General features: G+C 49.0%; 2 protein-coding genes across 3 annotated transcripts in view; one reads left to right on the top strand and one right to left on the bottom strand.

Annotated features, from left to right (window-relative positions):
- Nucleotides 1–6,880: 6,880 nt before the first annotated feature.
- On the bottom strand, nt 6,881–14,413 carry LOC142748121 (programmed cell death protein 4-like). The gene is made up of 11 exons (XM_075855253.1): nt 14,310–14,413; nt 11,795–12,092; nt 11,299–11,396; nt 9,793–9,906; nt 8,617–8,835; nt 8,378–8,475; nt 7,826–7,940; nt 7,643–7,750; nt 7,407–7,517; nt 7,194–7,333; nt 6,881–7,033 (listed from the first exon to the last, which is right to left on the bottom strand). Exons 2-11 carry the CDS (start codon nt 12,054–12,056, stop codon nt 6,982–6,984), a joined length of 1,317 nt encoding a protein of 438 aa, XP_075711368.1. The 5' UTR covers nt 12,057–12,092; nt 14,310–14,413; the 3' UTR covers nt 6,881–6,981.
- Nucleotides 14,414–19,473: 5,060 nt separating this feature from the next.
- CCDC142 (coiled-coil domain containing 142) overlaps nt 19,474–26,575 on the top strand; it is a 34,933-nt gene continuing 27,831 nt past the window's right edge. Inside the window, exon 1 of one of the 2 annotated variants that reach the window (XM_075855242.1) lies at nt 19,474–20,128. The gene's annotated coding sequence lies outside the window, so the exon portion shown is untranslated. The remainder of the gene's footprint in view (nt 20,129–26,575) is intronic. The other variant, XM_075855236.1, reaches the window with a different exon arrangement.

The raw sequence follows: 26,575 nt of genomic DNA, 5'->3' as shown, positions 1-26,575 counted from the left end.
TTTCCTCATGGTCTCCGGACAGCGCGGGAGGATATTCTGTCCCCTGAGAACCTAACGAGAATATGATGAATGTGGCGCCGGGCGTCTGTAATGTAATGAATGTGGCGCCGGGCGTCTGTAATGTAATGAATGTGGTACCAGGCGTCTATAATGTAATGAATGTGGCATCAGGCGTCAGTAATGTAATGAATGTGGCACCAGGCGTCTATAATGTAATGAATGTGGCACCAGGCGTCTATAATGTAATGAATGTGGCACCAGGCGTCTATAATGTAATGAATGTGGCATCAGGCGTCTATAATGTAATGAATGTGGCACCAGGCGTGTAATGAATGTGGAACCAGGCATCTATACGGGCATCACTGCAAGTACAAGCTCTTATTGTAGGACATTACGAGCCCCTGTCTGCTTCCTGTATGTGTTTCTTTGTGGGGGGGGGGTGTCCCTGGTAGTTATACTGGTTCTGAATGGGGTGGGTGTCCCTGGCAGTTATACTGGTTCCACATGGGAGGGGGTGTCCCTGGGAGTTATACTGTCTCCGCATGGGGGGTGTCCCTGGCAGTTATACTGGTTCCGCATGGGAGGGGGTGTCCATGGCAGTTATACTGGTTCCGCATGGGGGGGTGTCCATGGCAGTTATACTGGTTCCGCATTGGGCGGGGGTGTCCATGGCAGTTATACTGGTTCCGCATGGGGGGGGGTGTCCATGGCAGTTATACTGGTTCCGCATGGGGGGGGTGTCCATGGCAGTTATACTGGTTCCTCATGGGGGTGTCCCTGGCAGTTATACTGGTTCCTCATGGAGGTGTCCCTGGCAGTTATACTGGTTCCTCATGGGGGGTGTCCCTGGCAGTTATACTGGTTCCGCATAAGGGGGTGTCCCTGGCAGTTATACTGGTTCCGCATAAGGGGGTGTCCCTGGAAGTTATACTTGTTCCGCATGGGGGTGTCCCTGGCAGTTATACTGGTTCCGCATAAGGGGGTGTCCCTGGCAGTTATACTGGTTCCGCATGGGCGGGAGTCCCTGGCAATTATACTGGTTCCTCATGGAGGGTGTCCCTGGCAGTTATACTGTTTCCGCATGGGGGTGTCCCTGGCAGTTATACCGGTTCCGCATAAGGGGGTGTCCCTGGCAGTTATACTGGTTCCGCATGGGAGGGAGTCCCTGGCAATTATACTGGTTCCTCATGGAGGGTGTCCCTGGCAGTTATACTGGCTCTGCATGGGGGTGTCCCTGGCAGTTATACTGGCTCTGCATGGGGGTGTCCCTGGCAGTTATACTGGTTCCGCATAAGGGGGTGTCCCTGGCAGTTATACTGGTTCCGCATGTGGTACCAGGCGTCTGTAATGTAATGAATGTGGCCCCAGGCGTCTGTAATGTAATGAATGTGGCACCAGGCGTCTGTAAATGTAATGAATGTGGCACCAGGCGTCTGTAATGTGATGAATGTGGCACCAGGCCTCTGTAATGTAATGAATGTGGCACCAGGCGTCTGTAATGTGATGAATGTGGCACCAGGCGTCTATAATGTGATGAATGTGGCACCAGGCGTCTATAATGTAATGAATGTGGCACCAGGTGTCTATAATGTGATGAATGTGGCGCCAGGTGTCTGTAATGTAATGAATGTGGCCCCAGGCGTCTGTAATGTAATGAATGTGGCGCCAGGCATCTATAATGTAATGAATGTGGCGCCAGTTGTCTGTAATGTAATGAATGTGGCGCCAGGCGTCTGTAATGCAATGAATGTGGCGCCAGGCGTCTATAATGTAATGAATGTGGCACCAGGCGTCTATAATGTAATGAATGTGGCACCAGGCGTCTATAATGTTATGAATGTGGCGCCAGGCGTCTATAATGTAATGAATGTGGCGCCAGGCGTGTAATGAATGTGGCACCAGGCGTCTATAATGTAATGAATGTGGCACCAGGCACCTATAATGTAATGAATGTGGCACCAGGCGTCTATAATGTAATGAATGTGGCACCAGGCGCCTATAATGTAATGAATGTGGCGCCAGGCATCTATAATGTAATGAATGTGGCACCAGGCGTGTAATGAATGTGGCACCAGGCATCTATAATGTAATGAATGTGGTACCAGGCGTCTATAATGTGATGAATGTGGTACCAGGCGTCTGTAATGTGATGAATGTGGTACCAGGCGTCTATAATGTAATGAATGTGGCACCAGGCGTCTATAATGTAATGAATGTGGTACCAGGCGTCTATAATGTGATGAATGTGGTACCAGGCGTCTATAATGTGATGAATGTGGTACCAGGCGTCTGTAATGTGATGAATGTGGCACCAGGTGTCTATAATGTGATGAATGTGGTACCAGGCGTCTATAATGTGATGAATGTGGTACCAGGCGTCTGTAATGTGATGAATGTGGCACCAGGTGTCTATAATGTAATGAATGTGGTATCAGGCGTCTGTAATGTGATGAATGTGGCACCAGGCATCTATAATGTAATGAATGTGGTGCCAGGCGTCTGTAATGTAATGAATGTGGTGCCGGGCGTCTGTAATGTAATGAATGTGGCACCAGGCGTCTGTAATGTAATGAATGTGACACCAGGCGTCTATAATGTAATGAATGCGGTGCCAGGCGTCTGTAAGGTGATGAATGTGATACCAGGCGTCTGTATTGTAATAAATGTGGCACCGGGCGTCTGTAATGTAATGAATGTGGCCCCAGGCATCTGTAATGTAATGAATGTGGCACCAGGCGTCTATAATGTAATGAATGTGGCCCCAGGCGTCTGTAATGTGATGAATGTGGCGCCAGGCGTCTATAATGTGATGAATGTGGCGCCGGGCGTCTGTAATGTAATGAATGTGGCGCCAGGCATCTATAATGTAATGAATGTGGCGCCAGGCGTCTGTAATGTAATGAATGTGGCGCCAGGCATCTGTAATGCAATGAATGTGGCACCAGGCGTCTATAATGTAATGAATGTGGCACCAGGCGTCTATAATGTAATGAATGTGGCACCAGGCGTCTATAATGTAATGAATGTGGCGCCAGGCGTCTATAATGTAATGAATGTGGCGCCAGGCGTGTAATGAATGTGGCACCAGGCATCTATAATGTAATGAATGTGGCACCAGGCGCCTATAATGTAATGAATGTGGCACCAGGCGTCTATAATGTAATGAATGTGGCGCCAGGCATCTATAATGTAATGAATGTGGCACCAGGCGTGTAATGAATGTGGCGCCAGGCGTCTATAATGTAATGAATGTGGCGCCAGGCGTGTAATGAATGTGGCACCAGGCATCTATAATGTAATGAATGTGGCACCAGGCGCCTATAATGTAATGAATGTGGCACCAGGCGTCTATAATGTAATGAATGTGGCGCCAGGCATCTATAATGTAATGAATGTGGCACCAGGCGTGTAATGAATGTGGCACCAGGCGCCTATAATGTAATGAATGTGGCACCAGGCGTCAGTAATGTAATGAATGTGGCACCAGGCGCCTATAATGTAATGAATGTGGCGCCAGGCATCTATAATGTAATGAATGTGGCACCAGGCGTGTAATGAATGTGGCACCAGGCGTCTATAATGTAATGAATGTGGCACCAGGCGCCTATAATGTAATGAATGTGGCACCAGGCGTCTATGATGTAATGAATGTGGCACCAGGCGCCTATAATGTAATGAATGTGGCACCAGGCGTCTATAATGTAATGAATGTGGCACCAGGCGCCTGTAATGTAATGAATGTGGCACCAGGCGTCTATAATGTAATGAATGTGGCATCAGGCGTCTATAATGTAATGAATGTGGCACCAGGCGTGTAATGAATGTGGCACCAGGCATCTATACGGGCATCACTGCAAGTACAAGCTCTTATTGTAGGACATTACGAGCCCCTGTCTGCTTCCTGTATGTGTTTCTTTGTGGGGGGGGGGTGTCCCTGGTAGTTATACTGGTTCTGAATGGGGTGGGTGTCCCTGGCAGTTATACTGGTTCCGCATGGGAGGGGGTGTCCATGGCAGTTATACTGGTTCCGCATGGGGGGGTGTCCATGGCAGTTATACTGGTTCCGCATTGGGCGGGGGTGTCCATGGCAGTTATACTGGTTCCGCATGGGGGGGGTGTCCATGGCAGTTATACTGGTTCCGCATGGGGGGGGTGTCCATGGCAGTTATACTGGTTCCTCATGGGGGTGTCCCTGGCAGTTATACTGGTTCCTCATGGAGGTGTCCCTGGCAGTTATACTGGTTCCTCATGGGGGGTGTCCCTGGCAGTTATACTGGTTCCGCATAAGGGGGTGTCCCTGGCAGTTATACTGGTTCCGCATAAGGGGGTGTCCCTGGAAGTTATACTGGTTCCGTATGGGGGTGTCCCTGGCAGTTATACTGGTTCCGCATAAGGGGGTGTCCCTGGCAGTTATACTGGTTCCGCATGGGCGGGAGTCCCTGGCAATTATACTGGTTCCTCATGGAGGGTGTCCCTGGCAGTTATACTGGTTCCGCATGGGGGTGTCCCTGGCAGTTATACTGGTTCCGCATAAGGGGGTGTCCCTGGCAGTTATACTGGTTCCGCATGGGAGGGAGTCCCTGGCAATTATACTGGTTCCTCATGGAGGGTGTCCCTGGCAGTTATACTGGCTCTGCATGGGGGTGTCCCTGGCAGTTATACTGGCTCTGCATGGGGGTGTCCCTGGCAGTTATACTGGTTCCGCATAAGGGGTGTCCCTGGCAGTTATACTGGTTCCGCATAAGGGGGTGTCCCTTGCAGTTATACTGGTTCCGCATAAGGGGATTGTCCCTGGCAGTTATACTGGTTCCGCATAAGGGGGTGTCCCTGGCAGTTATACTGGCTCTGCATGGGGCTAGCCTAGTGAATCAGTCTGTAGACCATGCGGGGGTGTACCTGATGGTAATCGATGCTGACACTAATGGATCCGTGGCCATTGAGGGGAGGGGGTTTCTGGCCTTGGCATATCAGAACTGCTGTGTGATGAATTTTACATACTTTTTCCCAGGGAGCATCTCCCTAAGGACTCCCTGTGAGCTGGAACTTCACAAGGAGAATCAGTCCCTTCTGAGAGTCCATGATCAAAAGGAGCCCTGGAGCCCATTCCCCTAAAAGAAAGCGGAGGCAGGTTTATTGAGGGGATTTAAGATTTTATACTGTCTCTGGACTTAAAGGGGTTGTCCAGGCATTGACAACTGATGACCTATCCACAGTATAGGTCATCAGTATATGATCAGTGGGGGTCCGACGCCCAGACCCCGCAACCTTCAGCTGCTCCGGCTGCCGTATGTTATGCAGGGTCTGCAGTATGTGAGGTCTCTGGTCCCGGAATAGCGGCCAAGCTGCAGTGTGTAAGTGAATAGGAGCAGTTGTTGTTCTGCAGAATCCATCGGCTTCCGGCTCCGTACATTGCATAGCCTACATAACATCCGGAGGCAGCTGGACCAGACCGGCGCAGGGTCCTGGTGTCGGACCCCCATGATCATATACTATCCTGTGGATAGGTCATCCCTTGTCTTCCTGGATACTTCTCTCCACATACCAATAAAGGAAGAAGACAGACGCGTTCTCAGAATTGCTTCGTTAAAGGGGTTGAGCAGCGCCTTTCCCTTCCGCTCCATCTACAATTGGGCGTGCAGAGGGGCAACAATCTGAAACCTGGCAGGTATCTCGATGCGTTTATTAATTAGAATAGGACTTGTGCATGAAACCCGCTGGGTGTCCTACGGTTGCCTCGACAAATGTCCCGCTCGGCCTGCAGCAGATTCTTTCCATACCCGATTTGAGATGGAGCGGAAGAGAAAGCTTCTTCTCAACCCCTTTAAGCCATGGTGGAATCCCCTTTCCTCCGCACGCCGTGTTCATAAAGGTCATAGTGGAGGCATCCCACCATCTTGGACGGCTGGCTGGTTTTACCCCACTCAACCTAAAGAATCCCCATCAAGTGACGGTCCAGATGTCACAAGACCTGGAAATCCTCATAGATTGGGAAAAGTTTTGCCTTTCACAAGAATAAGCCACAGAAAATGTGTATAAACTTGTGAGGCCTTAATCCAAGCGTAGCCGGTTCCAGAACCTAAATACTGCGACCCTTCGAGCCTCTGACCAGCCAGCGCTCCTCTGAATGGGGATCTGAGATGAAACATAATTGGATTCTCGCAAAGCAGGAAAAGTTATAATATATAACCCTATAATATATAACCCTATAATATATGCAATGACTTCCTAAAGTTTCCACGTCAGAAACGTTATCTAGAGGGACAGCAGAAGACCAGAGCAGAAGGAGAAACCAGAATCTCTGATTCAATAAAACCTCTCACATCAAAAGAGCTGCGAACGTCAGGCGACCCAGGGAGCCGTGGTGTCCGGTCCATGATCTTCACGTAGGAAGGGGCCGGAGGGATAACGAGCTGAGGTCCAAGGACGGAAAATGTCAAGAAAACAATCTCTGGTCAGGAGGGAGCGGGGTCAGGTTCTACCTCACGGTGGAGCGGCTGCCGGTGACACGGGAGATATTGTGCCGATAGAGGAAAGAAGGGATTCTACTAAACCTCAACAAGTCCTGGAAGACGACCAAAGAATAAGTGTAAAGTAGAAGCGTTCTTCGAGGGAGAATACAGAGGCCGCTCTATGGCTACAGCCAATGTTACGAGGCTGAGATTTCAGGCGTGTTACCGATTTATTTACAGGGCGCCAATACTTTTTTATGGATTATGTTCAGTAAAGAAACAGGAATGTGCAGAAGAATTTCAGAGATATTTGTCATATTTAAGTTTTTCCCAGCAGCGATTACGTTGACCAACAGAACTGTGACAAGGGGTGCCCAAGCATTTGCCCAAGTATATACACAATCTTATTAAGAATATACACCAGACGGCTCTTCTCAGCCTTCCACTGTTTATTTTGGATTAACTGATCGTCATGACGAGTTCTGGACAGCGCCCCCGATCTCTGGCAGGCAACAGATGGGTCAGGGTGGAGTCACTCTTTGATACGACCACCATCACCCTCACTCACAAAGCGTTTGCGGCCCCTGCAGTAGACAAAAAGTAAAGAAGGGTTAATGTGTTGGTCTGTCCCATAACAATGGAGCCTCCAGAGAACATTATTGGACACTTTCCCCCTAATTCTTAGTAACCAAAACCTCCAAAGCTTCCACCAAAGGTCCGATCTAAAATGAGATGTGCCCATACCTGGAGGGACACTGGTCTCGCAGCTGTTGGGTAATCACCCCCTCCTTGTAACACAGATCCACTAACTTCTCCATGACATTGTGGGCCAGCGGGACATCCAGAGTGAGGTCCGGCAGCTCAGAGTAGACGCGCTGGAAGCCCTGGAAGACATCGGACAGTGAGGACTACACCAAGATGTGGGAAATCCAGACAGTAAAGTGACCGGAGCATTACCCGGTTCATCTGGTCCAGGGTGATTAGGCCACTTTCCCATAAAGCTTTCAGTAACTTCACCGCCATCAGTACACGTCCTTCAGCGGAGCCTTCCAACACCAGAACCACAGCCTGGAAACAGAAGACCCCGGGGTGGGAATAGAAACAACCACAAGATACATAATGATATCGCCCATCCCAAGACCCATCGTATAGGAGACACACGGACAATGTGTAGGTCGTTATGACATCGATACCTCATAGACAAGCTCATGGTGGAAATGAGGCACCTCCAATTCCCTCAGACACCGCTCTGCCTCTGACACTTGTCCTGAAATCAAGAACTCCTGTAGGATGAGGTTCATCTGAAAGAAGAATCCTCCATGAGTTACCAGGACTTGGCTGGAAGAGTGGGCACTAGACTCTACGGCCGATCTTACCTCCTTAATAAGGTGTTTAACAGGTCTCTGTCCCCCACCAACGCCCCATACATTGTCCAGTCTGATAATTTCCCTCTTGATTCTTAATAACACTGCGGCACGGTCCAGCGCTGCCCTGAGAGAAGGGACCACAGGTGACAAGGTGAGATTACATCAAACAGAAAATCTGAGGACAGGAGTGAGAAAAGGAGCATAATAGGGATCAGGCGGTGGAAGGAGCGCAAGGTGACCAGACGTCAGGATGGAGATCATCAGCATGGAGGGATCATGGTTGAGGGCAGATGACACTACCACAGACCTCCTGCCATTTATGAGCGGGCGGTGCTAAAGAACGGAGAGGATGGGGTCAGTCAGAAACAGTCCAACCCTCGGGAGATCGGGATTGACAGGCAGTAACTAGGTGAGTATCTCGCTTTTTATCAGCTAGTTTAATAGAATAAAAATCGTGATTGATGTGAAGGAGCGTCCCCGAGAGGAGGGGTCTTGTCAGAGGATTGGAATCGGGACCCCGACCAGATGAAGATATTCCCTGCGTTCACTACCAGTCCTCACCGCGCATGATCACAGTCAACTCGTCCCTTGTAGCGATCCAGGAAATCTAACGGCAAAGCGTGATCTGCAACTGCACGAGCGATAAACTGGCCGAGCATCTGCAAGACAACGTAAAGCGTGAAAGACTGCGCGCTGCAATATGAGCGCCAACCGAGGGACTACAAGTACCACAGGAGGGTGTCCGGCCGCAAGACATCCCCATACACCATCCCGGACATGTGGCCGGAGCAGATCGTTACCTGCGGGGCCTCAGGAGTGTCCAGGATGAGATCAGAGAGGTCCGTCAGCAACCTGTTAAACGCCTGAGCCATGTCCTCCTCAGACAAGACCTTCCCCAGATCACACAGGAGACGTGACGTCAGCTCGCGGTGACTCGCTTTTCCTTCCAGGGATATAGATACAGCAAGACGGGGAACCCCGGGCCTCTGACTCCCCAAATTCAGCTCCCGCAGAAGAGCCTGCAAGAGACCAGACATAGAACCTCAACTGTGCCGGACTCCGAATCCCTCCAAGTGCTGCCACCACAGCCCATGTTACCCCGGACTATCCAGGAGCCACATAACATCCACCGCTACATCCTACTGACCATATATCATCCACCGCTACGTCCTACTGACCATATATCATCCACCGCTACGTCCTACTGACCATATATCATCCACCGCTACATCCTACTGACCATATATCATCCACCGCTACATCCTACTGACCATATATCATCCACCGCTACGTCCTACTGACCATATATCATCCACCGCTACGTCCTACTGACCATATATCATCCACCGCTACATCCTACTGACCATATATCATCCACCGCTACATCCTACTGACCATATATCATCCACCACTACATCCTACTGACCATATATCATCCACCGCTACATCCTACTGACCATATATCATCCACCGCTACGTCCTACTGACCATATATCATCCACCGCTACATCCTACTGACCATATATCATCCACCGCTACATCCTACCGACCATATATCATCCACCGCTACGTCCTACTGACCATATATCATCCACCGCTACGTCCTACTGACCATATATCATCCACCGCTACATCCTACTGACCATATATCATCCACCGCTACATCCTACTGACCATATATCATCCACCGCTACATCCTACTGACCATATATCATCCAACGCTACGTCCTACTGACCATATATCATCCACCGCTGCGTCCTACCGACCATATATCATCCACCGCTACATCCTACTGATCATATATCATCCACCGCTACATCCTACTGACCATATATCATCCACCGCTACATCCTACTGACCATATATCATCCACCGCTACATCCTACTGATCATTTAACATACACCCGACTGGGCTTCCTAGCAAGTATTACACAGTTCCCCCATAAGTTTATGTATGTCACACATCGACACTTACAATAACCTCCCCAGTGTCTCCATGTTCGAAGTATTCCTTTACCATCGGCTGCACGGTCTTCTGCAGTCCAGTCTCGTCCATCTCCGGGATCACCTTCTGATATACGGTGTCACCCTGATGGGAGAGAGCAGCGATTGACGTACACACAGATCACACCCATCAGCATGTGGTCAATTGTCTCCCGGCAGAACAGAGACAATGCTCTCAGGATCCTGCTCTAGTCTATGGAGCGATGACTACACTGCGACCCCTTATTCTGTAGATGTCCAGATCTACAACGCTGCTCTCTTCTCCTCTAAGATATTATTATTAATAGTGAGACAAGGTAGATTGTCCAAAGACACCTCCACTCCTCCTCCCACGTGCCCCCTCAACTCCTCCCACGTGCCCCATCCACATCTCATCCCACGTGCCCCCTCAACTCCTCCCACGTGCCCCATCCACATCTCATCCCACGTGCCCACTCCACTCCTCGTCCCACGTGTCCCCTCCACTCCTCGTCCCACCTCCACGTCTCGTCTTATGTGCCCCTCCACTCCTCCCACGTGCCCCCTCCACTCCTCCCACGTGCCCCATCCACTCCTCGTCCCACGTGCCCCCTCCACTCCTCGTCCCACGTGCCCCCTCCACACGTGCATTTCATCCTCCTATACAATATTCTGAGACCACGTAATTATATGTACAGGCCACTGCTCCATCCCCTCCCTGCTTCTGACCATGCTCCTGTCTATGAAGACCTCTTTGTATTTGGGACATCTATAACTGCTCCTTCAATGTCGTCTTCCATGGGACACGTCTTCTCCCATACCCCCTCTGTTGGCATTCCTCGAGGTACAGTTCTTTGCCAGATACGGTTTTCTACACCATTGGCAACCACATCTGCTCCTTTGGCCTTGACTATTACTTGAGTGCTGATGACACCAAGATCCACCCGTCCTCTCCTGACGTCTCTTACCTCTGTTCTGATAAACAGACAACCTGAAGAAATCAGAATCCAATCCAATTACCCATCCCCCTCCTTCATTCTTAAGATCCAAGACCCCTCTGTACCTCCCATCCCCTACACCACTGGAGTCAGCAGTTTCCCACCAGGACTATGGCTACCTGCTGGGGTCCAGTCCCCCATTCCCAAGACTCTGACACTAAAGCCTATGATAAATGCTGCTGCCAGACGGCCCCTCATCTTCTGCCAATCTCATAGTATCATTTATCACCTCACCGATCCCCAATCTGCGCTCTGTAGTGACCCCCATCTCATCGCTTGTAGGCTCTCGTGGGCAGGACTCAATTCTTCTCAAGTATTCAGCATCTGGTGCATTACAAATAAATGGTAATAATAAGGAATGAACAGCTCTTCTAGTCTGCAGTCTTAGAGTGAGACCCCACAAGATGTCCTCCTGTCAGTCTCCGAGAAGGAAGGGAACCCCCTCAGTGCTGGTCTTATACCAGAAGACCCTGTGATGTAAGTGTTCTAGTTATAAGGCGCCGGCTCCACACAACTATTACCTGAGCCGCTTCATCATAATTCGGGTCTTGAGAATCAGGTTCCTGATAAGTGTAGACCTGTCCTGGAGCTCCCCAGACGCCTTTTCCACCAGCACCTCCTGCAGAAGAAACCAAAGATGTGGCCATCCCATTCTAGACCGTCCGTAACCAAGGAACCTTTTACCACATCTACAACACTGTTTATGGCCACTGCATCCTTCACTAGATCTGCAATCCCGGACACGATCATTGACCACCACATTCTCTACCACAGTCCACAACCATCAGGTCCTCTCCATGACCGCTGTATCTTCTATCACATCTAGAATCCCCATACTCTTCAAATGTGTCCTTTCCCTCCTCTACTGTGCAGACATGTCCAAGGACACCCCCTTTGTCTACTATCCCCACACAACCAATACCCACCACCTCCATCCCGGCAGCTTCCGTAACCGCTTCATTATCATTCGTGGTTCACTATCATCCCTCAGATATGCCACGTGAAATACCTTTATACCTTTCTTAGGAAGTCCTCGTCCTTTGCCCATTCGTGACTTTCTGTCATGGCCTTTCTCTCGAGGGCTGATGGGCTCCACTGGAGAGTCTGTACTCTCGGACTCCCTGGTGGAGTCACGGGAGGAGGTCCGTCGGATGCGACGCTTGGCCTTCGCCTTCAGTTTGGCTTCATGTAGAGCCTTTTCCTGTGGGGTCCAGTCACATGCCACCTCTTCGTCACTAATCTCCTCTCCCTCCAAGACTTCATCTTCTCCAGGACCCATCCCAGCAGAAGATGATGTCTCAAATAACAAAAAGTGCTAGAAGCAAAACAGGATGGTAAGCACTGTGAGGGATGGTGAATTTGCTTATATTCTCGGTATAAATGACATTGTGAATGATCGGGCAGGGTGCGGGATTCTATTCCACCTGCAGTGACCTCCCCCCCCATTTCTGTTTTGTTTGTAAGTGATCTGTAGGCAGAACGCCCAGACATAACGTTATCGCATTCATTATTTATCTCTATCCTAATATTCACATAACCCCTCCACACCCCTCCTAGTCAGAAGAACCACCTCTCGTATTCTCACCAGAGAAATAGACGAGGTGTTAAGTGACATAAACACATAATGAAGAATTATAATATTACATTTGAAATGTATTGTATGTCTGTGATTGGCTCAATATGAAATATTCTCTTTGCATGCTATTGGCTAAATCAGAGTTATTGTCACATTGCCTCTGATTGGTTAACCTCAAGCCTACACCATTATCCTGCACCCCAAGTGTCACTGTAACATTACCCTGCACCCCAAGTCAGTGTATCATTTTCCTGCTGGAAGAGGCTGCAGAGAAGGGGTTAATGCAGATACAAGAGGGTGCAGGGAAGGGCTTAATGTGAATAGAAGAGGCTGCAGGGAAGGGGTTAATGTGAATAGAAGAGGGTGCAGGGAAGGGGTTAATGCAGATAGAAGAGGGTGCAGGGAAGGGGTTAATGCTGCTGGAAAAGACTGCAGGGAAGGGGTTAATGTGCATAGAAGAGGCTGCAGGGAAGGGGTTAATGTGAATAGAAGAGGCTGCAGGGAAGGGGTTAATGCTGCTGGAAGAGGCTGCAGGGAAGGGGTTAATGTGAATAGAAGAGGCTGCAGGGAAGGGGTTAATGTAAATAGAAGAGGCTGCAGGGAAGGGGTTAATGTGAATAGAAGAGGCTGCAGGGAAGGGGTTAATGTGAATAGAAGAGGCTGCAGAGAAGGGGTTAATGCAGATAGAAGAGGCTGCAGGGAAGGGGTTAATGCTGCTGGAAGAGGCTGCAGGGAAGGGGTTAATGTGAATAGAAGAGGGTGCCGGGAAGGGGTTAATGTGAATAGAAGAGGCTGCAGGGAAGGGGTTAATGTGAATAGAAGAGGCTGCAGGGAAGGGGTTAATGTGAATAGAAGAGGCTGCAGGGAAGGGGTTAATGTGAATAGAAGAGGCTGCAGGGAAGGGGTTAATGTAAATAGAAGAGGCTGCAGGGAAGGGGTTAATGTGAATAGAAGAGGCTGCAGGGAAGGGGTTAATGTGAATAGAAGAGGCTGCAGAGAAGGGGTTAATGCAGATAGAAGAGGCTGCAGGGAAGGGGTTAATGCTGCTGGAAGAGGCTGCAGGGAAGGGGTTAAAGCAGATAGAAGAGGCTGCAGGGAAGGGGTTAATGCAGATAGAAGAGGCTGCAGGGAAGGGGTTAATGTGAATAGAAGAGGGTGCCGGGAAGGGGTTAATGTGAATAGAAGAGGCTGCCGGGAAGGGGTTAATGTGAATAGAAGAGGCTGCAGGGAAGGGGTTAATGTGAATAGAAGAGGCTGCAGGGAAGGGGTTAATGTGAATAGAAGAGGGTGCCGGGAAGGGGTTAATGTGAATAGAAGAGGCTGCCGGGAAGGGGTTAATGTGAATAGAAGAGGCTGCCGGGAAGGGGTTAATGTGAATAGAAGAGGCTGCAGGGAAGGGGTTAATGTGAATAGAAGAGGCTGCAGGGAAGGGGTTAATGCAGATAGAAGAAGCTGCAGGGAAGGGGTTAATGTGAATAGAAGAGGCTGCAGGGAAGAGGTTAATGTGAATAGAAGAGGCTGCAGGGAAGGGGTTAATGTGAATAGAAGAGGCTGCAGGGAAGGGGTTAATGCAGATAGAAGAAGCTGCAGGGAAGGGGTTAATGTGAATAGAAGAGGCTGCAGGGAAGGGGTTAATGTGAATAGAAGAGGCTGCAGGGAAGGGGTTAATGCAGATAGAAGAGGCTGCAGGGAAGGGGTTAATGCTGCTGGAAGAGACTGCAGGGAAGGGGTTAATGTGAATAGAAGAGGCTGCAGGGAAGGGGTTAAGGCTGAAGGAAGGGGTTAATGGTGAGGGGTCTCCCGGGCTATATATAGGGGCTTCCTCCATGTGTTCCATATGTTTACTACACGTGCTGTACACACCCCCCGGATCACCACCCTGCCCCCCCACGTCACCCGCTGCTGCCACGAGCCTCATATGACGTCACTAAACACCCAATGTACTGAACCTCTCACCTCCTGTCCTCCACACCCCAACACTGAGCCCGGAGCCTCCAAATCTCCGCAGAACCTCTCTCCTCCTGCCCAGGAAGTGATGTGAGAAGTCAGATCCCTCCCCTGTCCTGCCTCCTGCCAGCCTCAACCCTCTCCTTCCAGCCTGCCTCCTCCTGTCCTGCCTCCTGACAGCCTAAACCCTCTCCTTCCAGCCTGCCTCCCCCTGTCCTGCCTCCTGACAGCCTCAACCCTCTCCTTCCAGCCTGCCTCCCCCTGTCCTGCCTCCTGCCAGCCTCAACCCTCTCCTTCCAGCCTGCCTCCCCTTGTCCTGCCTCCTGCCAGCCTCAACCCTCTCCTTCCAGCCTGCCTCCCCCTGTCCTGCCTCCTGCCAGCCTCAACCCTCTCCTTCCAGCCTGCCTCCTCCTGCCAGCCTCAACCCTCTCTTTCCAGCCTGCCTCCCCCTGTCCTTCCTCCTGCCAGCATCAACCCTCTCCTTCCAGCCTGCCTCCCCCTGTCCTGCCTCCTGCCAGCCTCAACCCTCTCCTTCCTGCCTGCCTCAACCCTCTCCTTCCAGCCTGCCTCCTGACAGCCTCAACCCTCTCCTTCCAGCCTGCCTCCCCTTGTCCTGCCAGCCTCAACCCTCTCCTTCCAGCCTGCCTCCCCTTGTCCTGCCAGCCTCAACCCTCTCCTTCCAGCCTGCCTCCCCCTGTCCTGCCTCCTGCCAGCCTCAACCCTCTCCTTCCAGCCTGCCTCCCCCTGTCCTGCCTCCTGCCAGCCTCAACCCTCTCCTTCCAGCCTGCCTCCCCTTGTCCTGCCAGCCTCAACCCTCTCCTTCCAGCCTGCCTCCCCCTGTCCTGCCTCCTGCCAGCCTCAACCCTCTCCTTCCAGCCTGCCTCCCCCTGTTCTGCCTCCTGCCAGCCTCAACCCTCTCCTTCCAGCCTGCCTCCTGCCAGCCTCATCCCTCTCCTTCCAGCCTGCCTCCTCCTGTTCTGCCTCCTGCCAGCCTCAACCCTCTCCTTCCAGCCTGCCTCCTCCTGTTCTGCCTCCTGACAGCCTCAACCCACTCCTTCCAGCCTGCCTCCCCCTGTCCTGCCTCCTGCCAGCCTCAACCCTCTCCTTCCAGCCTGCCTCCTCCTGCCAGCCTCAACCCTCTCCTTCCAGCCTGCCTCCCCCTGTCCTTCCTCCTGCCAGCATCAACCCTCTCCTTCCAGCCTGCCTCCCCCTGTCCTGCCTCCTGCCAGCCTCAACCATCTCCTTCCTGCCTGCCTCCCCCTGTCCTGCCTCCTGCCAGCCTCAACCCTCTCCTTCCAGCCTGCCTCCTGACAGCCTCAACCCTCTCCTTCCAGCCTGCCTCCCCTTGTCCTGCCAGCCTCAACCCTCTCCTTCCAGCCTGCCTCCCCTTGTCCTGCCAGCCTCAACCCTCTCCTTCCAGCCTGCCTCCCCCTGTCCTGCCTCCTGCCAGCCTCAACCATCTCCTTCCAGCCTGCCTCCCCCTGTCCTGCCTCCTGACAGCCTCAACCCTCTCCTTCCAGCCTGCCTCCCCTGTCCTGCCTCCTGCCAGCCTCAACCCTCTCCTTCCAGCCTGCCTCCCCTTGTCCTGCCAGCCTCAACCCTCTCCTTCCAGCCTGCCTCCCCCTGTCCTGCCTCCTGCCAGCCTCAACCCTCTCCTTCCAGCCTGCCTCCCCCTGTTCTGCCTCCTGCCAGCCTCAACCCTCTCCTTCCAGCCTGCCTCCTGCCAGCCTCATCCCTCTCCTTCCAGCCTGCCTCCTCCTGTTCTGCCTCCTGCCAGCCTCAACCCTCTCCTTCCAGCCTGCCTCCTCCTGTTCTGCCTCCTGACAGCCTCAACCCTCTCCTTCCAGCCTGCCTCCCCCTGTTCTGCCTCCTGCCAGCCTCAACCCTCTCCTTCCAGCCTGCCTCCTGCCAGCCTCAACCCTCTCCTTCCAGCCTGCCTCCTGCCAGCCTCATCCCTCTCCTTCCAGCCTGCCTCCCCCTGTCCTGCCTCAACCCTCTCCTTCCAGCATGCCTCCTCCTGTCCTGCCTCCTGACAGCCTCAACCCTCTCCTTCCAGCCTGCCTCCTCCTGTCCTGCCTCAACCCTCTCCTTCCAGCATGCCTCCTCCTGTCCTGCCTCCTGACAGCCTCAACCCTCTCCTTCCAGCCTGCCTCCTCCTGTCCTGCCTCCTGACAGCCTCAACCCTCTCCTTCCAGCCTGCCTCCTCCTGTCCTGCCTCCTACCAGCCTCAACCCTCTCCTTCCAGCCTGCCTCCTGTCCTGCCTCAACCCTCTCCTTCCAGCCTGCCTCCTCCTGACAGCCTCAACCCTCTCCTTCCAGCCTGCCTCCTGCCAGCCTCATCCCTCTCCTTCCAGCCTGCCTCCTCCTGTCCTGCCTCCTGACAGCCTCATCCCTCTCCTTCCAGCCTGCCTCCTCCTGTCCTGCCTCCTGACAGCCTCAACCCTCTCCTTCCAGCCTCCCTCCTCCTGTTCTGCCTCTTGCCAGCCTCAACCCTCTCCTTCCAGCCTGTCTCAACCCTCTCCTTCCAGCCTGCCTCCTCCTGTTCTGCCTCCTGCCAGCCTCAACCCTCTCCTTCCAGCCTGCCTCCTCCTGTCCTGCCTCAACCCTCTCCTTCCAGCCTGCCTCCTCCTGTCCTGCCTCCTGCCAGCCTCAACCCTCTTCTTCCAGCCTGTCTCCTCCTGTCCTGCCTCAACCCTCTCCTTCCAGCCTGCCTCCTCCTGTCCTGCCTCCTGCCAGCCTCAACCCTCTTCTTCCAGCCTGTCTCAACCCTCTCCTTCCAGTCTGCCTCCTCCTGTCCTGCCTCCTGACAGCCTCAACCCTCTCCTTCCAGCCGGACTCCTCCTGCCCTGCCTCCTGACAGCCTCAACCCTCTCCTTCCAGCCTGCCTCCTCCTGTCCTGCCTCAACCCTCTCCTTCCAGCCTGCCTCCTCCTGTCCTGCCTCCTGCCAGCCTCAACCCTCTTCTTCCAGCCTGCCTCAACCCTCTCCTTCCAGCCTGCCTCCTCCTGCCCTGCCTCCTGACAGCCTCAACCCTCTCCTTCCAGCCTGACTCCTCCTGTTCTGCCTCCTGCCAGCCTCAACCCTCTCCTTCCAGCCTGCCTCCTCCTGTCCTGCCTCAACCCTCTCCTTCCAGCCTGCCTCCTCCTGTCCTGCCAGCTTCAACCCTCTTCTTCCAGCCTGCCCCCTGCCAGCCTCAACCCTCTCCTGCCCTGCCTCCTGACAGCCTCAACCCTCTCCTTCCAGCCTGCCTCCTCCTGTCCTGCCTCCTGACAGCCTTAACCCTCTCCTTCCAGCCTGCCTCCTCCTGTCTTGCCTCCTGCCAGCCTCAACCCTCTTCTTCCAGCCTGCCTCCTCCTGTCCTGCTTCCTCCTGTCCTGCCTCCTGACAGCCTCAACCCTCTCCTTCCAGCCTGCCTCCTCCTGTCCTGCCTCCTGCCAGCCTCAACCTCTCCTTCCAGCCTGCCTCCTGCCAGCCTCAACCCTCTTCTTCCAGCCTGCCTCCTCCTGCCCTGCCTCCTGACAGCCTCAACCCTCTCCTTCCAGCCTGCCTCCTCCTGTCCTGCCTCCTGCCAGCCTCAACCTCTCCTTCCAGCCTGCCTCCTCCTGTCCTGCCTCCTGACAGCCTCAACCCTCTCCTTCCAGCCTGCCTCCTCCTGTCCTGCCTCCTACCAGCCTCAACCCTCTCCTTCCAGCCTGCCTCCTCCTGTCCTGCCTCCTGACAGCCTCAACCCTCTCCTTCCAGCCTCCCTCCTCCTGTTCTGCCTCTTGCCAGCCTCAACCCTCTCCTTCCAGCCTGTCTCAACCCTCTCCTTCCAGCCTGCCTCCTCCTGTTCTGCCTCCTGCCAGCCTCAACCCTCTCCTTCCAGCCTGCCTCCTCCTGACAGCCTCAACCCTCTCCTTCCAGCCTGCCTCCTGCCAGCCTCATCCCTCTCCTTCCAGCCTGCCTCCTCCTGTCCTGCCTCCTGACAGCCTCATCCCTCTCCTTCCAGCCTGCCTCCTCCTGTCCTGCCTCCTGACAGCCTCAACCCTCTCCTTCCAGCCTCCCTCCTCCTGTTCTGCCTCTTGCCAGCCTCAACCCTCTCCTTCCAGCCTGTCTCAACCCTCTCCTTCCAGCCTGCCTCCTCCTGTTCTGCCTCCTGCCAGCCTCAACCCTCTCCTTCCAGCCTGCCTCCTCCTGTCCTGCCTCAACCCTCTCCTTCCAGCCTGCCTCCTCCTGTCCTGCCTCCTGCCAGCCTCAACCCTCTTCTTCCAGCCTGTCTCCTCCTGTCCTGCCTCAACCCTCTCCTTCCAGCCTGCCTCCTCCTGTCCTGCCTCCTGCCAGCCTCAACCCTCTTCTTCCAGCCTGTCTCAACCCTCTCCTTCCAGTCTGCCTCCTCCTGTCCTGCCTCCTGACAGCCTCAACCCTCTCCTTCCAGCCTGACTCCTCCTGCCCTGCCTCCTGACAGCCTCAACCCTCTCCTTCCAGCCTGCCTCCTCCTGTCCTGCCTCAACCCTCTCCTTCCAGCCTGCCTCCTCCTGTCCTGCCTCCTGCCAGCCTCAACCCTCTTCTTCCAGCCTGCCTCAACCCTCTCCTTCCAGCCTGCCTCCTCCTGCCCTGCCTCCTGACAGCCTCAACCCTCTCCTTCCAGCCTGACTCCTCCTGTTCTGCCTCCTGCCAGCCTCAACCCTCTCCTTCCAGCCTGCCTCCTCCTGTCCTGCCTCAACCCTCTCCTTCCAGCCTGCCTCCTCCTGTCCTGCCAGCTTCAACCCTCTTCTTCCAGCCTGCCCCCTGCCAGCCTCAACCCTCTCCTGCCCTGCCTCCTGACAGCCTCAACCCTCTCCTTCCAGCCTGCCTCCTCCTGTCCTACCTCCTGACAGCCTTAACCCTCTCCTTCCAGCCTGCCTCCTCCTGTCTTGCCTCCTGCCAGCCTCAACCCTCTTCTTCCAGCCTGCCTCCTCCTGTCCTGCTTCCTCCTGTCCTGCCTCCTGACAGCCTCAACCCTCTCCTTCCAGCCTGCCTCCTCCTGTCCTGCCTCCTGCCAGCCTCAACCTCTCCTTCCAGCCTGCCTCCTGCCAGCCTCAACCCTCTTCTTCCAGCCTGCCTCCTCCTGCCCTGCCTCCTGCCAGCCTCAACCCTCTCCTTCCAGCCTGCCTCCTCCTGTCCTGCCTCCTGCCAGCCTCAACCTCTCCTTCCAGCCTGCCTCCTGCCAGCCTCAACCCTCTTCTTCCAGCCTGCCTCCTCCTGACAGCCTCAACCCTCTCCTTCCAGCATGCCTCCTCCTGCCCTGCCTCCTGACAGCCTCAACCTCTCCTTCCAGCCTGCCTCCTTCCTAGTCCTCAGTCCTAATCTAGTATCTACTATATGGTCTGCTCTAGGATCTACTATATGGTCTGCTCTAGGATCTACTATATGGTCTGCTCTAGGATCTACTATATAGTCTGATCTGGGATATACTATAGGGTCTAACCTAGGATCCACTATACGGTCTAATCTAGGATCTACTATACGGTCTACCATAGGACCCAATCTAGGGTCTGATATATCGTCTGCTCTAGTATCTACTGTAGGGTCTGAACTCCTTTAATTTCAGTTCTGGAGACCCGCAGGAGGTCCGTGCGTAAACCACGCCCCTCTGCCTGTATACAACTTCCGGGATCCCATAATTAGGAAATCACACACAAAAAAACTGCAGCTGAGGAGGACTGACGGCAGGGGGCGCTGAGGAGAGCCGAGACTGAGTAATTATCGACTCATGACCCGACACCGTGTTAAACTACAACTCCCGGCACGCCGCGCGCCTACTTCCTGTACGCTGTGTTGTGGTTGCGGAGACTGGAGACGGCAGTAGAGGTAAGAAAAACATATATAATAATTACACTGCCCCTCCCCCGTCTATATAATATCATCATTATACTGCCCCTCCTCATCTATATAATATTATCATTATACTGCCCCTCCCCCATCTATATAATATTATCATTATACTGCCCCTCCCCCATCTATATAATATTATCATTATACTGCCCCTCCCCCATCTATATAATATTATCATTATACTGCCCCTCCCCCATCTATATAATATTATCATTATACTGCCCCTCCCCCATCTATATAATATTATCATTATACTGCCCCTCCCCCATCTATATAATATTATCATTATACTGCCCCTCCTCCATCTATATAATATTATCATTATACCGCCCCTCCTCCATCTATATAATATTATCATTATACCGCCCCTCCCCCATCTATATAATATTATCATTATACCGCCCCTCCTCCATCTATATAATATTATCATTATACCGCCCCTCCTCATCTATATAATATTATCATTATACTGCCCCTCCTCCATCTATATAATATTATCATTATACTGCCCCTCCTCCATCTATATAATATTATCATTATACTGCCCCTCCCCATCTATATAATATTATCATTATACTGCCCCTCCCCCATCTATATAATATTATCATTATACCGCCCCTCCCCCATCTATATAATATTATCATTATACTGCCCCTCCTCCATCTATATAATATTATCATTATACTGCCCCTCCCCCATCTATATAATATTATCATTATACTGCTCCTCCATCTATAAAATATTATCATTATACTGCCCCTCCTCATCTATATAATATTATCATTATACTGCCCCCCCCCATCTATATAATATTATCATTATACTGCCCCTCCCCCATCTATATAATATTATCATTATACTGCCCCTCCCCCATCTATATAATATTATCATTATACTGCCCCTCCCCCATCTATATAATATTATCATTATACTGCCCCTCCCCCATCTATATAATATTATCATTATACTGCCCCTCCCCCATCTATATAATATTATCATTATACTGCCCCTCCCCCATCTATATAATATTATCATTATACTGCCCCTCCTCCATCTATATAATATTATCATTATACCGCCCCTCCTCCATCTATATAATATTATCATTATACCGCCCCTCCCCCATCTATATAATATTATCATTATACCGCCCCTCCTCCATCTATATAATATTATCATTATACCGCCCCTCCTCCATCTATATAATATTATCATTATACCGCCCCTCCCCCATCTATATAATATTATCATTATACCGCCCCTCCTCCATCTATATAATATTATCATTATACCGCCCCTCCTCATCTATATAATATTATCATTATACTGCCCCTCCTCCATCTATATAATATTATCATTATACTGCCCCTCCTCCATCTATATAATATTATCATTATACTGCCCCTCCTCATCTATATAATATTATCATTATACTGCCCCCCCCCCATCTATATAATATTATCATTATACTGCCCCTCCTCCATCTATATAATATTATCATTATACTGCCCCTCCTCCATCTATATAATATTATCATTATACCGCCCCTCCCCCATCTATATAATATTATCATTATACCGCCCCTCCCCCATCTATATAATATCATTATACTGCCCCTCCTCCATCTATATAATATTATCATTATACTGCCCCTCCTCCATCTATATAATATTATCATTATACTGCCCCTCCCCATCTATATAATATTATCATTATACTGCCCCTCCTCCATCTATATAATATTATCATTATACTGCCCCCCCCATCTATATAATATTATCATTATACTGCCCCTCCTCCATCTATATAATATTATCATTATACTGCCCCTCCCCCATCTATATAATATTATCATTATACTGCCCCTCCTCATCTATATAATATCATTATACTGCCCCTCCCCATCTATATAATATTATCATTATACTGCCCCTCCTCATCTATATAATATTATCATTATACCGCCCCTCCTCCATCTATATAATATTATCATTATACTGCCCCTCCTCCATCTATATAATATTATCATTATACTGCCCCTCCCCCATCTATATAATATTATCATTATACTGCCCCTCCTCCATCTATATAATATTATCATTATACCGCCCCTCCTCCATCTATATAATATTATCATTATACTGCCCCTCCTCCATCTATATAATATTATCATTATACCGCCCCTCCTCCATCTATATAATATTATCATTATACTGCCCCTCCCCCATCTATATAATATTATCATTATACTGCCCCTCCTCCATCTATATAATATTATCATTATACCGCCCCTCCTCCATCTATATAATATTATCATTATACCGCCCCTCCTCCATCTATATAATATTATCATTATACTGCCCCTCCTCATCTATATAATATTATCATTATACTGCCCCTCCCCATCTATATAATATTATCATTATACTGCCCCTCCCCATCTATATAATATTATCATTATACTGCCCCTCCCCCATCTATATAATATTATCATTATACTGCCCCTCCCCCATCTATATAATATTATCATTATACTGCTCCTCCTCCATCTATATAATATTATCATTATACTGCCCCTCCCCATCTATATAATATTATCATTATACCGCCCCTCCCCCATCTATATAATATTATCATTATACCGCCCCTCCTCATCTATATAATATTATCATTATACCGCCCCTCCTCCATCTATATAATATTATCATTATACTGCCCCTCCCCCATCTATATAATATTATCATTATACCGCCCCTCCTCCATCTATATAATATTATCATTATACTGCCCCTCCTCATCTATATAATATTATCATTATACTGCCCCTCCCCATCTATATAATATTATCATTATACTGCCCCTCCCCATCTATATAATATTATCATTATACTGCCCCTCCCCCATCTATATAATATTATCATTATACTGCCCCTCCCCCATCTATATAATATTATCATTATACTGCCCCTCCCCCATCTATATAATATTATCATTATACTGCCCCTCCTCCATCTATATAATATTATCATTATACTGCCCCTCCCATCTATATAATATTATCATTATACTGCCCCTCCTCCATCTATATAATATTATCATTATACCGCCCCTCCTCCATCTATATAATATTATCATTATACTGCCCCTCCTCCATCTATATAATATTATCATTATACTGCCCCTCCTCCATCTATATAATATTATCATTATACTGCCCCTCCTCCATCTATATAATATTATCATTATACTGCCCCTCCTCCATCTATATAATATTATCATTATACCGCCCCTCCTCCATCTATATAATATTATCATTATACTGCCCCTCCCCATCTATATAATATTATCATTATACTGCCCCTCCTCATCTATATAATATTATCATTATACCGCCCCTCCTCCATCTATATAATATTATCATTATACTGCCCCTCCTCATCTATATAATATTATCATTATACTGCCCCTCCCCCATCTATATAATATTATCATTATACTGCCCCTCCTCATCTATATAATATTATCATTATACTGCCCCTCCTCCATCTATATAATATTATCATTATACTGCCCCTCCTCATCTATATAATATCATCATTATACTGCCCCTCCTCCATCTATATAATATTATCATTATACTGCCCCTCCCCATCTATATAATATTATCATTATACTGCCCCTCCTCATCTATATAATATTATCATTATACTGCCCCTCCTCCATCTATATAATATTATCATTATACCGCCCCTCCTCCATCTATATAATATTATCATTATACCGCCCCTCCCCCATCTATATAATATTATCATTATACCGCCCCTCCTCCATCTATATAATATTATCATTATACTGCCCCTCCTCATCTATATAATATTATCATTATACTGCCCCTCCTCCATCTATATAATATTATCATTATACTGCCCCTCCTCATCTATATAATATTATCATTATACTGCCCCTCCTCCATCTATATAATATTATCATTATACTGCCCCTCCTCCATCTATATAATATTATCATTATACTGCCCCTCCTCATCTATATAATATTATCATTATACTGCCCCTCCTCCATCTATATAATATTATCATTATACTGCCCCTCCTCATCTATATAATATTATCATTATACTGCCCCTCCTCCATCTATATAATATTATCATTATACTGCCCCTCCTCCATCTATATAATATTATCATTATACTGCCCCTCCTCATCTATATAATATTATCATTATACTGCCCCTCCTCCATCTATATAATATTATCATTATACTGCCCCTCCTCCATCTATATAATATTATCATTATACTGCCCCTCCCCATCTATATAATATTATCATTATACTGCCCCTCCTCCATCTATATAATATTATCATTATACTGCCCCTCCTCCATCTATATAATATTATCATTATACTGCCCCTCCTCATCTATATAATATCATCATTATACTGCCCCTCCTCCATCTATATAATATTATCATTATACTGCCCCTCCCCATCTATATAATATTATCATTATACTGCCCCTCCTCATCTATATAATATTATCATTATACTGCCCCTCCTCCATCTATATAATATTATCATTATACCGCCCCTCCTCCATCTATATAATATTATCATTATACCGCCCCTCCCCCATCTATATAATATTATCATTATACCGCCCCTCCTCATCTATATAATATTATCATTATACTGCCCCTCCTCCATCTATATAATATTATCATTATACTGCCCCTCCTCATCTATATAATATTATCATTATACTGCCCCTCCTCCATCTATATAATATTATCATTATACTGCCCCTCCTCCATCTATATAATATTATCATTATACTGCCCCTCCTCATCTATATAATATTATCATTATACTGCCCCTCCTCCATCTATATAATATTATCATTATACTGCCCCTCCTCCATCTATATAATATTATCATTATACTGCCCCTCCTCATCTATATAATATTATCATTATACTGCCCCTCCTCCATCTATATAATATTATCATTATACTGCCCCTCCTCATCTATATAATATTATCATTATACTGCCCCTCCTCCATCTATATAATATTATCATTATACTGCCCCTCCTCCATCTATATAATATTATCATTATACTGCCCCTCCTCATCTATATAATATTATCATTATACTGCCCCTCCTCCATCTATATAATATTATCATTATACTGCCCCTCCCCATCTATATAATATTATCATTATACTGCTCCTCCCCATCTATATAATATTATCATTATACCGCCCCTCCTCCATCTATATAATATTATCATTATACCGCCCCTCCCCCATCTATATAATATTATCATTATACCGCCCCTCCCCATCTATATAATATTATCATTATACTGCCCCTCCTCCATCTATATAATATTATCATTATACCGCCCCTCCTCATCTATATAATATTATCATTATACCGCCCCTCCTCCATCTATATAATATTATCATTATACTGCCCCCCCATCTATATAATATTATCATTATACTGCCCCTCCTCATCTATATAATATTATCATTATACCGCCCCTCCTCCATCTATATAATATTATCATTATACTGCCCCCCCATCTATATAATATTATCATTATACTGCCCCTCCTCATCTATATAATATTATCATTATACTGCCCCTCCCCCATCTATATAATATTATCATTATACCGCCCCTCCCCCATCTATATAATATTATCATTATACTGCCCCTCCTCCATCTATATAATATTATCATTATACCGCCCCTCCTCCATCTATATAATATTATCATTATACTGCCCCTCCTCCATCTATATAATATTATCATTATACCGCCCCTCCTCCATCTATATAATATTATCATTATACTGCCCCTCCTCCATCTATATAATATTATCATTATACTGCCCCTCCTCATCTATATAATATTATCATTATACTGCCCCTCCTCATCTATATAATATTATCATTATACCGCCCCTCCTCCATCTATATAATATTATCATTATACCGCCCCTCCTCATCTATATAATATTATCATTATACTGCCCCTCCTCCATCTATATAATATTATCATTATACTGCCCCTCCCCCATCTATATAATATTATCATTATACTGCCCCTCCTCATCTATATAATATTATCATTATACTGCCCCTCCTCATCTATATAATATTATCATTATACTGCCCCTCCTCATCTATATAATATTATCATTATACCGCCCCTCCTCCATCTATATAATATTATCATTATACCGCCCCTCCTCCATCTATATAATATTATCATTATACCGCCCCTCCTCCATCTATATAATATTATCATTATACTGCCCCTCCCCCATCTATATAATATTATCATTATACTGCCCCTCCTCCATCTATATAATATTATCATTATACTGCCCCTCCCC

The sequence above is a fragment of the Rhinoderma darwinii genome, chromosome 1 (genome assembly GCF_050947455.1).
Source record: "Rhinoderma darwinii isolate aRhiDar2 chromosome 1, aRhiDar2.hap1, whole genome shotgun sequence".
Lineage (NCBI taxonomy): Eukaryota > Metazoa > Chordata > Amphibia > Anura > Rhinodermatidae > Rhinoderma > Rhinoderma darwinii.
The sequence above is the reverse complement of the archived record's forward strand: the minus strand, read 5'-3'. Positions and strand labels throughout refer to the sequence as shown.

What these genes read in the sequence shown, in the direction of transcription:
- LOC142748121 (XM_075855253.1), bottom strand. Translation starts at nt 12,056, where the DNA reads ATGGGTCCTGGAGAAGATGAAGTCTTGGAGGGAGAGGAGATTAGTGAC. An exon ending in ACACTCCTGAGGCCCCGCAG is followed by an intron (nt 8,476 to 8,616) that starts GTAACGATCTGC and finishes GTTGTCTTGCAG; the next exon opens with ATGCTCGGCCAGTTTATCGC. An exon ending in TTAAACACCTTATTAAGGAG is followed by an intron (nt 7,751 to 7,825) that starts GTAAGATCGGCC and finishes TTCTTCTTTCAG; the next exon opens with ATGAACCTCATCCTACAGGA.